General features: G+C 30.3%; 1 protein-coding gene across 5 annotated transcripts in view; it reads right to left on the reverse strand.

Annotated features, from left to right (window-relative positions):
- Positions 1-2,604: 2,604 nt before the first annotated feature.
- Positions 2,605-16,627, reverse strand: part of LOC129963610 (longitudinals lacking protein, isoforms H/M/V-like) — a 160,084-nt gene continuing 146,061 nt past the window's right edge. For all 5 annotated transcript variants that reach the window (XM_056078081.1, XM_056078080.1, XM_056078078.1 and 2 more), the window contains exon 3: positions 2,605-4,788. In XM_056078081.1, coding sequence (XP_055934056.1) covers positions 4,453-4,788 — 336 coding nt within the window. In that variant the 3' untranslated portion in view covers positions 2,605-4,452. The remainder of the gene's footprint in view (positions 4,789-16,627) is intronic.

Genomic DNA, 16,627 nt, shown 5'->3' on the forward strand with positions numbered 1-16,627 from the left:
TGATTCATATGTTTTTATACTTTAAAGAATTTATTATTTTATAAAAGCAGTAATGCCTGCACACAGATACACACATATATTAAAAAAATACATTTGGCATCATCGTCATTAAATGCAGCTATTCAAACAATAAAAAGTTTTATAAAATAGTACTCTGAAAAATGTAGCACATTAAAAAAATTTGCATGGAAATAAAATCAGTTCCATTAAAAAGCTTATTGTTTTTCATTTTAAAGAGCACAAAAATGATTTTCGAGTAATGATGTGCTCTGAAGTCCGCGAGGGAAAACATTAACATTTCGATTGATATTTAATTGAAATTATAAAATTCCCTTTTCTATTATGTGAGCTCTTTCTAATCAAGTACCTATGTGCCAAATTTGGTATTTCTCGATTTAAAGGTCTATCCTGAATACTATTTTCAGTACGCATGTCACTTCACGCAATTTTCAAATTGTATCCAGGTTGTAAACACTATCTTGTTTAAATTCTGCTGACTTAGTGTGTGTACTACCTCTAAGGAAATGGTCATGAAGATCTATTACATGGCTATTTATTAACTGAAGGGCGAAAGGGAAACTCGTCTTGATTGTCCAATCCACTGCAACCTTCTGATAGTTGATCTTATCTTAATGTTTGCTAAGCATTCCTTGAAGAGAACAGAGTGATGCGGGCCTTGCGAGCTTTTTTTAAAGCGTGCGTCCACTTAAATATGTCCTGACCTCGAAGAGATGTCTTCCTGCTCGTCAAACGAAGTTGGCTTGCCTCCAAAGAGAGCACAGGTAGACCTTGTGTCGGGTCTCAGAAGTGTTAAATTTGTTTCAAAACATACATCAAGTGTTTGGATGGGAAGTTATCTGCAATCGTAATACTCAGTGACACCATAATTCCGCTCTCGTTTGCTCCGAGAGAACTGCTCGTTTCAGGGGGACCCACCGGAAGAGACAAAGGGAGAAATTGTTCGGAAATGAAGGCCCATTGTGTCCGCAGACGCTGAGGGATGACAGTCTTTCCTCTCACCTGATAAAGATCGGCGCATGAGTCCGACTGGGGATGTCCTGTTCGCCTGTCACTCCCGGATTGTCACCAACCACTTAAGTGCCATCTTCGAGACACCTACGAGAGGTCGAGATAAGGGTGACAATCGCTCGGTGGTTCTTGGAGATGAATGATGTCTTTCAGTCGAGACGCCATCTTGCCCAAGTCGAAATTGTTTGGACAGGGCCAATTTGTAACTTTAATAGACAGTTTGAAAGATTTAAAAAAAAAAAAAAAAAAAAAAAAAAACGATTTCGGAATTTTTCCTTCCGAGAACGACACAAAAACTTTCAGAGGAGTTGAGAGTGGGTTTTTTATTTATTATTATTATTTTTAGAAATGGAGCTTTTCAATAAATAATGTCTTTTTCTTTAAAAAAATATATTTGATCGAGAAATATATTTTGCTGTTAATAGTGCGCAAAAAGGTACGATTGACGGCACACATTAAAAATTCTATTAAATTTATGTATTAAATATACAGACACAGAATATATATGTATTACTTCATAGAATATTGAATTGGTATTCGAAATTTTTTAAAGCTTATAAATTATTCTTAAATGCAAGCAGGGCCAATTTAAGGGAATTCGAGCTCACTTTGAAACAATTTTCTAAAACTCGGGGTTTTTTGACATTTTTCATAATTGATGGTTAATGAATAAACAGACAAATTGAAATTCTAATAAATGAAGTATTAATATTTATTGCTAAAATGTTTCATAATTTCAGTATACTTAAATTTACTTAATTTTAATTTTTTTAATACATAATTTACTTAATACATAAGAAATTTCAAAAAACGAGAGATTTTTATAGCTGTTTTGATTAGATATATTATACTATTGAACGGAGTAAATCAAAGGTCTTAATAACTTATTTATTCAAGATTATTAAGGAACACAAAATAAATGGGCGTATTTAACAATATTTCTGAAGTAAAAAAAATCAGTTTTGATATAGAAATAAAAAGCATAAATTCAAATTACAGATTATTTTAACATCATGTTAAAAAATTCAAGAAACGAGAAAAAAATTTGAATCCTAGAAGAATGCAAATTAAAACCCCCGAATTAAGCATGGCTACTGTAATAATGATTTAACTAACCTTTTTCATCCAAAATATATTTATATACACGTCACGTGGTAAATAATAATATTGTTTCATAGCCCCACTCTTCTCCCCCCCCCTAATTTCAAGAGAAGTTCCAAATATTTGTCCCATCAGATTTTAGGGAATTAATTCTCTGTTGTAATTTTATGCATCTCTTGACCATTACAATTAAATCTCAGTTTACTTTCAATTCTTTTTTTTTTATGAATGAAATCCTATAATACGGTCAAATTTCACAATTCTAGTTGTTACATTTTTCATAGTAGAGATTAAAGGATTTTATTCGATTTGTTCAATAGTTTTCTTTGTTTCTGAATATAGTTAAGAAGGTTTTTTTAGGAGAAATGTTAACATCTTACAAGAGAAAGAATGCTCCAAAAGATTGAGGTAAGAATATTATCTTTTATTGTTTACAAAATTTTTTCTAAATATTTATAATAGTATGCAGGTTTTCAGCAGGATGAGAAATAATATAATAAAAAAATATTTAAAACTTTTTTAAGGGATAAATTGTTGCTCACGCTATCGGCGTAAGATCGACAATTCTTAATTTATGACTTGAATAATATAATAATTATTAACACGTAACAATTATAAACATATATATAGAGGCTAATACTTGAGAATCTCAGGAATAAAGCGTTTCAAAGTTGGAAAAAGAATTTATTGAATTTAAACGATTGTCAAATTTCATTCTGAATTAAAAAAAAAAAAATCATTGACAGAAAAAGAAAAAAATTATTTTAGTGAAAAGAATTTAACTCTTCATCAGACAAAAAGTTAAAGTGTGAAGTATTTAAGCATTGTTTATTCGACAGTTGTAAATGTTAGCATTGCGTAATTAAATTATACGTATGCTTCAAATAATTTTAAAGAAACTTCTCCGCACTTAGTTATTTCTTTATCGCATATTAACACTTTACCGACCGGCCGTCGATTAATCGACGTTTTGTTCTCAGCGCTTACCAACCGGCCGTCGATTAATCGACGTTTTGTTCTCAGCGCTTACCAACCGGCCGTCGATTAATCGACGTTTTGTTCTCAGCGCTTACCAACCGGTCGTCGATTATTCGACGTTTGCTCCCCAGCGCTTACCGACCGGTCGTCGATTAATCGACTTTTGACCGATCTGTGGTGACTACGTTTTCCACCAATTCAGCATGCCCTGAAAAAAATTCAGCTGTCGTTTTCAAAAATTCAGCTGAGCGGACGGTGAAATGGCATAGTATGTTCGAACCGCTACCGGTCGGTAAAGTGTTAAAAAACATAATTCTAGCTTTTACGTCAAATTAATAAGATTTTGAATTAAAAAAAATTCCGAACTATACGTTATAATAAAAGATAATAAACGAAATGAATTTTATCCAGAAAGGATCTATATAATTAGTTTCCACATTTTTGTTTTGTTTAGAGAAACGATTATCAAATACAGTATCAAGCAGTAAATACTTTGTAGAAATTAAAGTTACGTATACATATTGCAATTATATTGTTTGTTCCAAGAATAATGCGAAAACAATTGTTCCAAAATTTCCATTGTGGGAGGGGGAGATGATCAGCAGTTTTAAGAACTGAATCGCAATCTTGATAAAACTAATGATGGTTAGAATCAGTTTTTTTTTTCATTAAAAAGTAGCAATTTCTATTTTTAAAAGTTCCATTAAATAATTATAATGAAATTAATAAAGAAAATAATGCAAAATGTTCAAATAACTGACATCATAATAACATTTCAAAGCACGAAGAATTGAAATTTAAAATTTAGAAGAATTTAAAGGATTGAGGTGCAAAGTTACGATACAGGTGGGGGGAGGGATCAAATTTGCATCACAAAATTACACAACCAATTCCTTTCTTTTTATGACATTATTCGCTATTAAATTCAAAACAGAATAATTTTTTTAAAAAATATTTTTATACGAATCCAATTATAATACAGTTATAAAAGCTGTACAAACAAAGAATTATTTTTTTTAAAAATTTCAGTAGTTTCAATATAAATTAAATAGAAATATGAAAAGGTATTATAAATTAACAAATGCTTACAGATGAACTTATGTTTTGCTACTACGAAAAAAGAATATATGAATTTAGAATAACTGGAAGTTGCTTCACAAGAAAATGATTTCAGTGTGTTTTCACAGTATTAGGTTTCAGTATTTAATCATCAAGTAAATATATGGACGGAGTTTTAAACATAATATGCATGAAGGAGCTAACAAATAAATGAAAGAATTGAATATGACTTGTAGTTAATTTTATAACTTTGATCTGAAAGTAAATAGTGAGCAATGAATTGTTCTAAGATCTTTTGGGATTAGCAAAGACATTGATCCCTAGATCATTCGCGATGTCCACCAACTTGGACATCCTGTCATAATCTATCGTGACAGATTGTCCGTAGATGAAGTCGACGATCTGTCTGATGTCTTGGACGTCATATTGAGGCAAGAAAATATGGCCACCCGAAGACTGCGCAATGCTGGTCATGAAGAAGGTACTCGCAGCGCTCAGGACGAGTCGATGTGCCGTCACTCTTCCGTTCTTGCAGACCAGGGTGCAGTCAGGGGGAAAGGCCCTCATTTGCTGGAATTTGTCCGACTTGAGAGATGGCAGGTTATTGCTTATGGTGAACATCTGGGAAATAAGAAATGACACAAATGATAATTGTGCTAAAGAAGAAATGCAGTATGATTCATTTAAAACATCATTTGATGAAATTATCCCATAGTTCAAACTAACACATTGCCAAGGATAAATTGATCATTTGCAGTTTCGGAAATTAAGTGGAGGAAGGACACTTGTTAATCCTTTTGTCATGTGAGAATATAATGTTGGTTTGGTTTGGAGTGTTGATGCACGGGCAGAAAATAAAAGGCAGGGGTCACAAGAAGTTATTGCCCAAAGGAGCACAAAGAAAAAAAATGGAAATCACTACGAAACTGCGAGAGGAAGTATCGATATATTATAATGGTAATAAAAATGTTTTTTAAAAACATCCATTTTTAATTTTTCTAGCTGGCAAAAAAAGTTTTGGAGTTCGAAAAATTTTGAGATGGGGAGGGGGGAAAGTGTTTCTAAATATTTACGATTGCGCAATACAATAGCCACGTGATCGTTCCAAACCAGTTTAAACCGGATTTTCGCAACAAAAAAACTGGCCTCGAGAAAAAGTTTTGGAGCTCAACAAATTTTAAAATGAAGGGAAAAACTTTTTTTTTAATTTTTTTTTAAATATTGACATATGCGTAATCTGATAGTCACATTGATTTAAAACGATTTAAACTGATTAATGACTTTAATTAATTAAAATGAACAATGACTTAAAAATAATAATGTTCTCACAAGATAACTTGAAATTTAAGATAGCAGATTTCAATTTTTTATAATTTCAAGTTTGATTAGATAATGATAAATAGAAAAAAAAATGCATACTTTTTTTTTGAAGTAAAGAAAATTAAGTAACTGTTTCTTTGTTCCAGTTTTTGCTCTATTGAATAAAAGAACTTTATTTATTCGAATCAAAGTGACATCAGTATAATTTCATGATATTTGAAGACATTTTTTCCAAAAAAAGTTATTTATGACTAATGGCTGGTATATTAATAATTTGAAAAGTTATTCTTGGAAAAAAAGTAATACGAAGGAAAATGCTTGCGCTTTAAATATCACAGTTTTGATTGCTACTCTCAAAGCTTTGACTACAAGAAGAAACCACTACTTGAAGAAAATTCGGGATAATTCTTTCTTTGAATTCGATTTCGAAGCCGAGACTTTAACACTAGGCCAACGCGGCTTTTACTGAAGGACTGTTTCACTAAAGTTAAGTTTTATAAACTTTTTTATATTTTATTTAATTGCAATGTATAATAAGAAATAATTGAAAATGTACGCTTATCCTTCTGGTTTCCTTCACAAAAAAATATTGAAAAAACAAAAACAAAAACAAAAACATGAGCATTACTGGATTACCCACAAGATTAATTATAAAAATAATAAGTTTGAGTTTAAAATTAACATTGTCAGTTTTTTAATAACTTGGGTTAGATTATATTACATTTAGACATTTTTTAAATTTATAAAAAGAGATGAAAGTTTTCCTTACAGTGATTTCATCTCCTTTTCTTTAGTTTTCATTTTTTTAAAGCTAGAAAAAGTATTTAAAAAACATTCCCCCCCCCCTTATTTACCTTAATCTTAACACCTCTCCATGCCCCTGCGACTATAATCTTTACGATTCCCCCCTTATTTACCATATTTCGATCTAATTGTAAAGAAACAAATCATTTTATCGCATGCACCAACTAACGGGAGTGTCTCAGCGAAACTTTCTCGCATCCTATCAAATAATTGTACTTGAGTATTATTCACTGCATGCCATCGGTGAACCACAGAAACGAAAGAGCAGTCGAACTTTGGCGATTAATCGCTGGGATGCAGTTAATAAACAGGCACCATAAAAAACGATTGTGTATTTTGTACACCTTTTTTCGACTGATTTAAACCAAAGTTTGAATGCAGAATTAAAATCGTAGCCGCACGATCACATACCGAATTTCATATATTTAACCCTTTAAAGGGCCATTTTTTTCTAGTCATATTATGTTAAAATATTTTTAGGCTTGAAATTAGAATTTGAAAACGGATTCATTTAGCTTATTAGATAAATTTAATTGGATTAATTAATGAATTTGGTTAATGAATAATTAAGTAACAAATCCAGACACGTAATTTTGTCTGAGATAAAGAACTGAACCGTCTAAGTTTCTGACTTACTAAAAAAATTTGTCAGAACTGATGCCAACCTACATAATTTCATACCAAGATTGATAAATTTGGTGGGAAGCATACTTCCCACGGCCCTAGAAAGGGTTAAATCATTGTGCTCTCTAATTATCGCGTTTACCCGAACTTGTGAAAGTACAGACTGACAGACAATCAGCCGACAGAAACCTTCGAATCTAGTGTTAAAGACTATATACTAAATTTCACTCGTCCAGTTAAAATAATTTTTGAATTATCTTGTTTATAAACAGACATAAAAAAAATTTCTTTTTCCGAACTCAAGGGTATTTATTCTAAAACGTGGAAATATGGCAAAATTTTGAGTTCAAATTTTCTATTTTACTGTGCAGACATCATAAATGAGACGGCAAAAATGAACATAGAAAACCTTAAAGTTAAATCTATTATTCAAATTTATCAACCTCCCCCTTTTGTCATGGAATTTTCTTTTTATATTTTTGAAATAATTAATTTGTTTATTTAATTAATTTTTCCAATCTTGACGTACTTTAATCTATATACTTATAATAAAGCTCAATGTGTGTGTGTGTTGGCGCTCTACAAGACAGATCGTTTGACCTACAGCTACCAAATTTGGTACATGTATACCTTGGAGGTTGGGAATGTGCACCTGGGGTTCCTTTTTTCGAATTTTTAATTAGAATTTTAATTATTAATTAAAAACTAACTTTTCCGCCAAAAAAATCTTCCATTTTCCCCACCGCCAACTTTTCCGCCAAAAAAATTTTCCATTTTCCCCACCGCCAAATGAGAAAGGCTTCAATTTTTTTTTTCTCCCAACAGTAATGAGGCTTGGGTTAATATTTTTCGGCGGATTATTTCATTCGATTCTGTTTATTTTCTTAATGTTTGATGCATTTAAAATTAAACATTGTTAATTAATCGATCTTTCAGATTCATTCTGAAGTACTTTTGAATTAAAATAAAACAGAATAAAGGAAATTAAAAATTTCTAATCCGCATAGCGTTACCTCAACTGGCGTAGAAAAAAATCACGTATTTGCGTTACGTAACTGGGGAAGAAAATTCACGCATGCGCATTCTGTTCTGATTGTTGCCATGACAACCGTTATCAATGGATGATTTAAATTATTTTTGAGTTAGTCGCAAGCTTTTGTAAGTAAATTGTATTTATGTTAGTTATATATTTTTTGTATATGCTTATAGTTTTAAGTACATCGTTTTTTAAGTAGTTTTTTTAAAACCTGTTTTCAACCGTTTATTTTAAACGATTCGTTTTATTTTCTTAGTGTTTGATGCATTTAAATTTAAACATTGTTAATGAATCGATCTGCTCATAATGAATCTAAGAAAATTTTGTTGACAAATTCTTGAGATATTACATAAATTAAAAAAGATATTCTTTAGTGCGCATAAAGTTTAAACGCTGAGTGACTCTATTTTCAGTAATCAGATTATAAAAAAATCTTTGTTTCAGTAAAAAATATTATTATATTAATTGAAGATTAATTCTTTCCACTTTAATTTAAAGCATAAATTCTACGGGTGCTAACAGAAAATGAGAGAGATACATATTACGTTATGACTGAAGGCCTTTATAATATTATGAATGACTTATATGACAATCAAAATTTGAAGTTTTAAAATATTTTGATGAAGAAGCTATTAAAGTAGAAATTGTATAAAATATTTAATTATTAAAATTTTAACGAACATTAAGATTGGCGAACCGGCTGGTCGCCAAAGGCGGCTAGTATGGAATAAAGCCGAGAATAAGAAATTTTATTTTAAAAAAATCCATAATAATTCAGAAAAGAAAGTGATCATTTCTTTTCAACTAATGCTGAATGTTCATTTAAAATCCGTAGGCTCTATACTTTTCTAGAAATTAGTAACAAAACCAAAGCAGAACATAATAAAAATTGCAAGAAGAATATCGATTCTAATATGAGTTGAAAATTACTTACCCTTTTTATTCAGATCAGAACACAGTTTACGGTAGCTGAAGGTCTTTTAAAACATTTCGAATTACGATAAGGCCTCCATGTGTGTTTTGCTCTATTCTCGTATTTCTAGAGGCGTTTTGATTTCGCAAAGTTGATTTAACTTTCAACGCGAAGTACACAATCAACTTTTGGAACTTAGCCGCGGTATTTCCTAAAAAAGCGAGCTACATTACGAAACATCATGACTTTCTAGAATCGTTATTCGGCCAACTCGAGAGAGAGAAAAAAAGTGTAATTTTATTTAATTTAGAAATCGAAACAAAAACAGAAGCAGGCGCCGAAACAATTGTGCTCTTTTTATCTACCAGGGCATTTAATTGGAACATTTAAATTTTTTACATTTTACATCAAGCTAAAAAAGTAAACAATGTATATCCCAAACGACACATCCCCCTTTTATAAGCTTTATATTAATAAATAAATATATTCTATTAATATGGTCATTTGGAGGTTTCAGAATTCGTTTCCCCCCCTTTCTTGTATACATAGTATAGAGAAACTATAGTAATCTTCACAAAATTTGAAAAAATACGCATAATCTTTGAACTTTTTATTAAAACTAGAAAATCAACTTCAAAAGCATTCAAATAAATTATCTCCACTATATCCACATCAGTGAGATAAAAGTATAAGACAATTAATATCTTACATATATTAATTACTATATTATGTATATTTATATATATTAAATAACGATTAATATCTTACCAAATTAAAAATAATAAAAAGTAACTTCTTAACAGAAAGAGATACGGCTGCAAAATCGTGACAATTAGTAGTAAACATTAAGAAACCTCATAAAATTTAACGTTCTCATTAGAGTGTAAATAATACATTGCGCATGCGTGAAAATAAATTTTAATTACCCATGCCTTTATAGGTCATAAAAATTAGATTAAAAGTTTTTAATTTTCTTAATTTTTTAAAAAGTTTAATTCAGAAGTACATCAGAATAAATCTGAAAAATCGATTCATTAACAATGTTTAGCTTCCAATTCATAAACCACTAAAAAAATACTTAAAAAAATAGACGAACACTTTCTAAACCTTTTTTTATTGGCGTGGGTGAAACAGTGGTCTCTAAAATTCTATAGGCAGGAAAATGATTTTAACATACTGCGCATGCGCGAATAATTCTTGGTGCAGTCAAAAGCCTTGCCTCATCAGCGTGGGAAAAGAATAAGCAGCCTTTCTCCATTAGCATAGGAAAAGAAGAAAAATTCGAGGCAGAAATGCTAACTGTAAAAGCTGCAAAATTATTTTTAATTAATAAAAAAAATTATTCCATTAATTATCACGAAACTTTCTAGAATATATCTGTATAGATATCAGATATATTCAGATATAAATATCAGGTATAACAAAATCAGTCCAGTCTTTTTAGTTTATAGAGACTATTGAACAACAAATGGACATTGCTTTATATATAGATTATTGGCTCGGACAGGTTCTTCATTAATAAGTAATGATTATTTTTAAAATATAATCATCACGACTTTTGCATATAATAAGAAATAAGGTTACGTTTTAGTGTCTGCATGTTATTCAATCAATATTCAAGAATTTCGAGTTTAAACACTTTTTCTATCCTTTTTTTTTTCTTCTTTTTTTTTTTTGCGGTTGTCCCAAAATTTTTGATCGTTTGAATTTGTAACAGCTTTTTGTAGAATTTGGTTTTTCGAAATTCTTAACATTTTCATTCGAAATATTTCAAATAGAAATAAATTTTCTTTAAATTTTTCTTCTTAAACTAATGAAGTTGTCTCTTTTACTATAGGCATTTTATTAAAAGAAAACTTGCAGAAATACACAATGGCATCTTGGACTTACTATCACTGGTTTGTTCCGATCTTTTCTAACAAAACCCTTTAAGGTACATTATTTTTTGTAACGCTACATCCTTTTTAAAAGTTTCCGTTAGTTGAAAAAAGCTAAACAAATCAGAAAGTCATTATTGTTGCCACAAAAAAATATCTAAAAGTAGAATTAATAAATAATATTGTTTGAAACTCATTTGGTATTAATCGAAACTTTACTTTTCCTTTCTTTTTTCACCATTTCACCTTCAATTGCAACATTATACTTACTACGACGTGATAATAATTTTTATTAAATAGTTCGAACAAAGCTGGCAAAAATGAACTCACATTGTCATGCATCAGATGATTTGCTATCTACCAATCACATAGTGAATAAAACGAAATATTTACTTAAAAAAATTTATATATTAGAGAAATATATTTTAATGTTAGTACTCATATAAGTTAAGTATGTCATAAAATATTTGAAACCCCATCATAATATTTCATATAATAAAAGTGAATTTATTAACGAGCACGTTTTAAAACTTTTTTACTTTTGTAAAAACAGTTTTTCTAATTATAATAATTTATAAAAAAATAATCATTTTACCTCTTTAATAAATAATTTAATTAAAGGATATTTTATTACAATGCATTTATAAGCAAAGTAAAAATAATATTTTAGGCTTACTTTACAAAAAAGTCCTAAAAGAGAAAAGATTTGCATTAACCAACCGTTATTTACATAAATGCAGGTTTACTGCTTCATAACGAATCGATAAAATAAAAAGATTCCGCGTGAAAACATTGTCTTTTACAAAATCGTTAGATATGTTAATAAATACACAATAATTCACGTCTATCGTAGCTATTTAATTTAAAATAATATTCGAAAATATCTATTTTTAATTGTATTTATTACAATGAATTTTATTATTTCTTTAATTTGGCTGTATTCGTACTCATTCTAAATTCTCTTTTAAAAATTTATATTTGTTTTTTATATTAATTTGCTTACTTTTTTAGAATACATTTTAAAGCAACAATAACAAAGCAATTGTAACTAATTATAAACACGGAAAAACGGTATAAAAATTATGAACAATTGGTGATTCTATGCAGTGTTGTTTGACATAAATAACAGAAGTGAAAGAACATTTGTCCGGCATTAATCTTTCAATAAGTGCAAACATTTTGTTCCAATTTTCAGATATTTAAGAGCTAGTATAACAGATTCAAAATTATAGCCTTAAACGTAAAACTGGAACATAATTGCATAAAAAAATAATTAATATTCCAGAAACATGTCTAAATCGGAAATTTATTTCGCAAATTCGGAACTGAAATTTTGATATTTTCTTTAAACACTTTTTTGACATTTGGAATGTTTTATGATTCCTCAATAAATTAGAGCAAAGTAAGTTTTTGACAACATTTAGATTACTGTAAAGATTTTTTGCATTTCAACTAACTAAAGTATTAAAAGCTTCAACACAAATGTGCCAAACAAGCCGAATTCGCAAAAACTTTCGTAGCTAAATTTAAAATAACCGTCCAAATTACTGGTCAAGAAACAGTTTTTAAAAAATTTTATTGATATTTTTTGTATAAATACTACCGAAAGGATAAAAATATAAAAAATTCGCATGTTAATTATTTTCGTTCGCCGGATTCAAGCGAAGAAAACTGATGAGTCACATGTGCGATGTTAACACATTGCGAACACATTTCCCGTTTATAGCAGGCTGAACGTTGTGGTCGGGTCACGAGATATCTTGTTTCCAGATTTTTCCGGCTAAATCGATGCATAACCAACCAGAGGCAAATATTTAACACATTAAGGACCTCAAAGAAATCTGTAAGACGTACGTCTGGGACAGCAAGTTTTTGGGCAAACTTGTACGTTCTAAAATCATCATAACTTTGTTATTTATGAAGCAATAACAGAGGGACATGCAACACGAGAAAACTCGTGAGCGGTCCTTAATATCTTAAAACAAGATACTGCTCCCATTGCACACGGGAATATTACAAAATATCACACTTTAAAGAATTATTCAAGTCTGTGAAATAAATAATAATTAAAATGTAAAAAATTATAATAAATACACGCATAAAATATATAGAAATATTTAAGAATACTTTATGCAAATATAATACCAAATGTAAATTAAAAATGTGCATATATGTATCCTATTACATGCCAAGCATGCTTTTAGAACGTTCAAAAACGAGCGGGGCCTGGGAGCACATTCAGCGCCGCACGCAATGTGATAAAAGACCACGTGCTCATTCGTTAAATGCACGACGACAGGTCTACAAATTCCTTAAGGGATAAATTGAATTTGCTCGTTTTGATTCAAAAGTTTCACAAATTGAAAAACAGAAGGAAAAAAACACCAACCTTTTGCTCTTTCCTGATTTCTAATGATATTTCAGTTTACACGCAGACTGGACACAATAAGCAGAAGCGTTCACTATAATGGCCGACGACTTAATCCTCTTGAGAATGAGAAATTGCTTTGAAGGTCACCCCGTCCCTTCACTTTTCACAGTGGTGAACGGGCGCCCCTGAACCGGCTTAACTGATAAAATAGACTTATCTTGGATCTCCCAACCCCCCCTCCTCCCTATAGCAAGCACGTGAGAAGCAAGATCTGTGGAACATTGAGAATATTTTTACGGCTCAGGATTTCTTCTATGGTTTAATATCAAGTTTTGATGTTATTAGGATAGCATTAAAAATTCCGATCAAAAATTCTTTTCACATCAAATTTTTAGAATTTTTCATTACAAACAGCGATTAACCAAGATTAAGTGACAGTGCATTACACTGAAAAAAATGAGAATTTGATATAAAGTTTTGAGATTCTAAAACTCCAATGATGCAAATAGATAATATGTGCAGACCAACAAATATTTAGGTGGAATCCATTAATTAATCTAAAGGGTGTAGCACAAAAGCAGAATTTATGCGTTAATATAATTAAAACTTTGCAGCAAACTCATGGTCACCATTCAAGACGGCGCATCGTTTTGACGTTTTATTTTTTAAAAATTTTGATTGTTAAAAATACTTACAGAATGGTAAAAAGATGCAACTTTTCGGGAAAATTCAACTTGAAACAATTACATATATTTATTTTTCTGAACAATAAACAAGCCCTTGTATTAGGTGAATAATTTTGCATCGAATTACTTTTCAGAGTGCAAAGGAAAAAAACATCCCAGGTCAGATCCTCTAAGACCCTAGACCCTTGTTATTTTGCTGTTTAAATAATTTAATTATATTCATTTCCTTTTCGGAATAAATACTGAAGTTCACTTGCGACGGATCGCAAAATTTTGAACCCGGGTCACATCACCTGAGCCAGAAACTTAATCTCCAAACTTCCGCCCCACACCAACGTAAGGGCATCTGGTACCACCGATTTAGTGTGTATTAGCCCTGCTTACATTGTAAAAGTAATCAAATGCAAATGGTTAATTGAGATCAGTTGTGATTCAAGTTTAATGGCAAAAATTTGGCGAAGCTGTAATGCTTGAATTTTTCAATCTTTACCCAGACAAAAATGAGCACAGGAAATTGTTTGCTTGTTGGTTTGGTTTAGTTATATTATTGTTTTGTTTGACAATAATACTAGGTTTATTGTAGAACGGACCTCTTAATTTTGAGCTCTAGTTAAAGACGAGGACGGCACCAGAGCTGGCCTCCCTCTCTTCAAATTTCCGCACCACAACATTGGGAGGACATTTCGATCAGGGCATCAGATTGAATGTGCATCAGGCCCCTCTTATGCTCGACGGTTCTTTAATGGACCGGCTCCGAGATCTCGCCACAAGGCGATCGGTTAACCCGTTGAAAAGTATTTGTTGTCAGAAATTAGTTATAGTTACATATCATTACAGTTTTCTTGCAATAATCGAGAACAATATTTCCCTTCAGTAGAATGGATGAATAGCGCACGCACGCATGCACACGTTTTTTTAAAAACAATTTTAGTCGCATTTTTTAAAAGACAATATCATTAATACTAAATATGTCGAAAATTACTTTATCCTTTTCTAAAAAACATTTTCTGCCTCAAAACAGAACTTATTTGTGCATATAAGCAAATTTAATGCATTTAGATAAGATATTAAAAAAAAAGCTATTAAAAATGGTCTTGTGATAACTCTGATTTCTTCAATATTATTCATCCAATTTTCATGTTTTAAGATCATGAATTTAAAGTAATTCAAAGAAATATGAATAAAACAACGATTAACTGTTCATAGATCTAAAATTCAATTCTTTAAAGATTTAAAAATATTTTATCAATATTTCATTTATTTTTCCATAATAATTTTCTTTGTTATGAAAATTTTAAACTTTTACAATATTAACTAGCTTAAGAAACTTGTTAGGTTAAAAAAGAATAATTAAACCTACTACAAAAAATAAAATTTTGAAGTGAGGCTCAATCGGTGAAAATACAATTTTAACATTTGCTGTTATCCATATTCGGATGACAGCAAGAGTTCAAATTCATTCAGAGTAGAATTTGATGCAAGTAGAACACGACTATGCTAAGTTTATGTCTCGTTTTATTCCGTTGTTCACCGTGTGAAACGCCCGCGCTTCACAATTACTCTCTAATTAGATTTTCTTTTTTCTATTTAATTTAAAAGGCAGTGAAGAAGTAATCATCTTATTAGATAGTGGTCCGAATGAATTAACAATTTAAGTGCAATTTTAGTACCATATCAAGGCATTTGGAAATATGCTTAAAAATGTCAAGGTAAATCAGATATTAATGTTGAATCTTGGGGAAAAAAAAAAAAAAAAAAAAAAAAAAAAAAAACTATGGACGCAAATGCAAGAATTATGAGGAAAAAAAATCTTGAAAATCCTGAACCTATTTCTCTTAGCAGAAGAGGAACCACAAGACTAGCAGTTCATGTCGATGAAGTTCCCAAATTTATATTATTCCGAGTTTTGAAAATAGGGAAATTCATAAAACCAAATTTCAAGTAGTAGCAAACCGTTTCTTACAGAAAAGTATAAGAAAGCAAACCTTCGCAACTAAGGAATCCTACCTACAAGTTTAAAATGTAGTAATGACATTATTAAATAATCTGAACACTCAAAATAAAAATTAGAAGTAACATTTTTAATTTATTGGTCAATTTAATCCAATTTCTTCGATAATAAATTCTGCATCTACATTTATTTTCTCTTGTTACTATTATTTTGGGAAAATTTAAATTCATCAACTGCGACTATTATTATGAAACAGAAGGAGTAAATCAGAATGATTGACAGTTGCAAACTTAAAAAATAAAATGCGCCACTGCATAAAGGTGTCGTTTATTTCATTTTATGTCTAACAAAGCACGTGTTCGATTTCATCACTACCAATTACAAACGTAACACCTTTTTTTATACATGTGAATTTTTATAATACTATTTACAAACACACTCATTAAGACTATTGTCAAAGATGAATTCAAACAGATATACTAAAATGTTGCAATCGGTTGAGGTAGATATAGTGTTTTTAAAATTTATTTATTTTTGACAGTGTATGAAGAGTAAAACTGTAGAATTCATCTTCATGTATTATCCAGCATTGCATAACATTCAGTGTCAGAAATCCCTCAAATCCCCCCTTTTCCTGAGAAATTACAGCTCAGTTCCTTTGTAATGGAGTGGATTTACCTTGGAAGGGAAAGTAAGCAAAAATGACAACCAGAAACGCTTCGTTAGTACTGCTTTAAAAAAAAAGAATTTTCTTTTTCATTTAACACAAAACATTTAATCGTGAAAAATAATAATAAAGAACAAATAAGAGAAATAAAACGACAAAAGAAAACAGAATTAATTCAGCCCATCTGATATACCTTAAACATGCAGTGCCG

The sequence above is a fragment of the Argiope bruennichi genome, chromosome 3 (genome assembly GCF_947563725.1).
Source record: "Argiope bruennichi chromosome 3, qqArgBrue1.1, whole genome shotgun sequence".
NCBI lineage: Eukaryota > Metazoa > Arthropoda > Arachnida > Araneae > Araneidae > Argiope > Argiope bruennichi.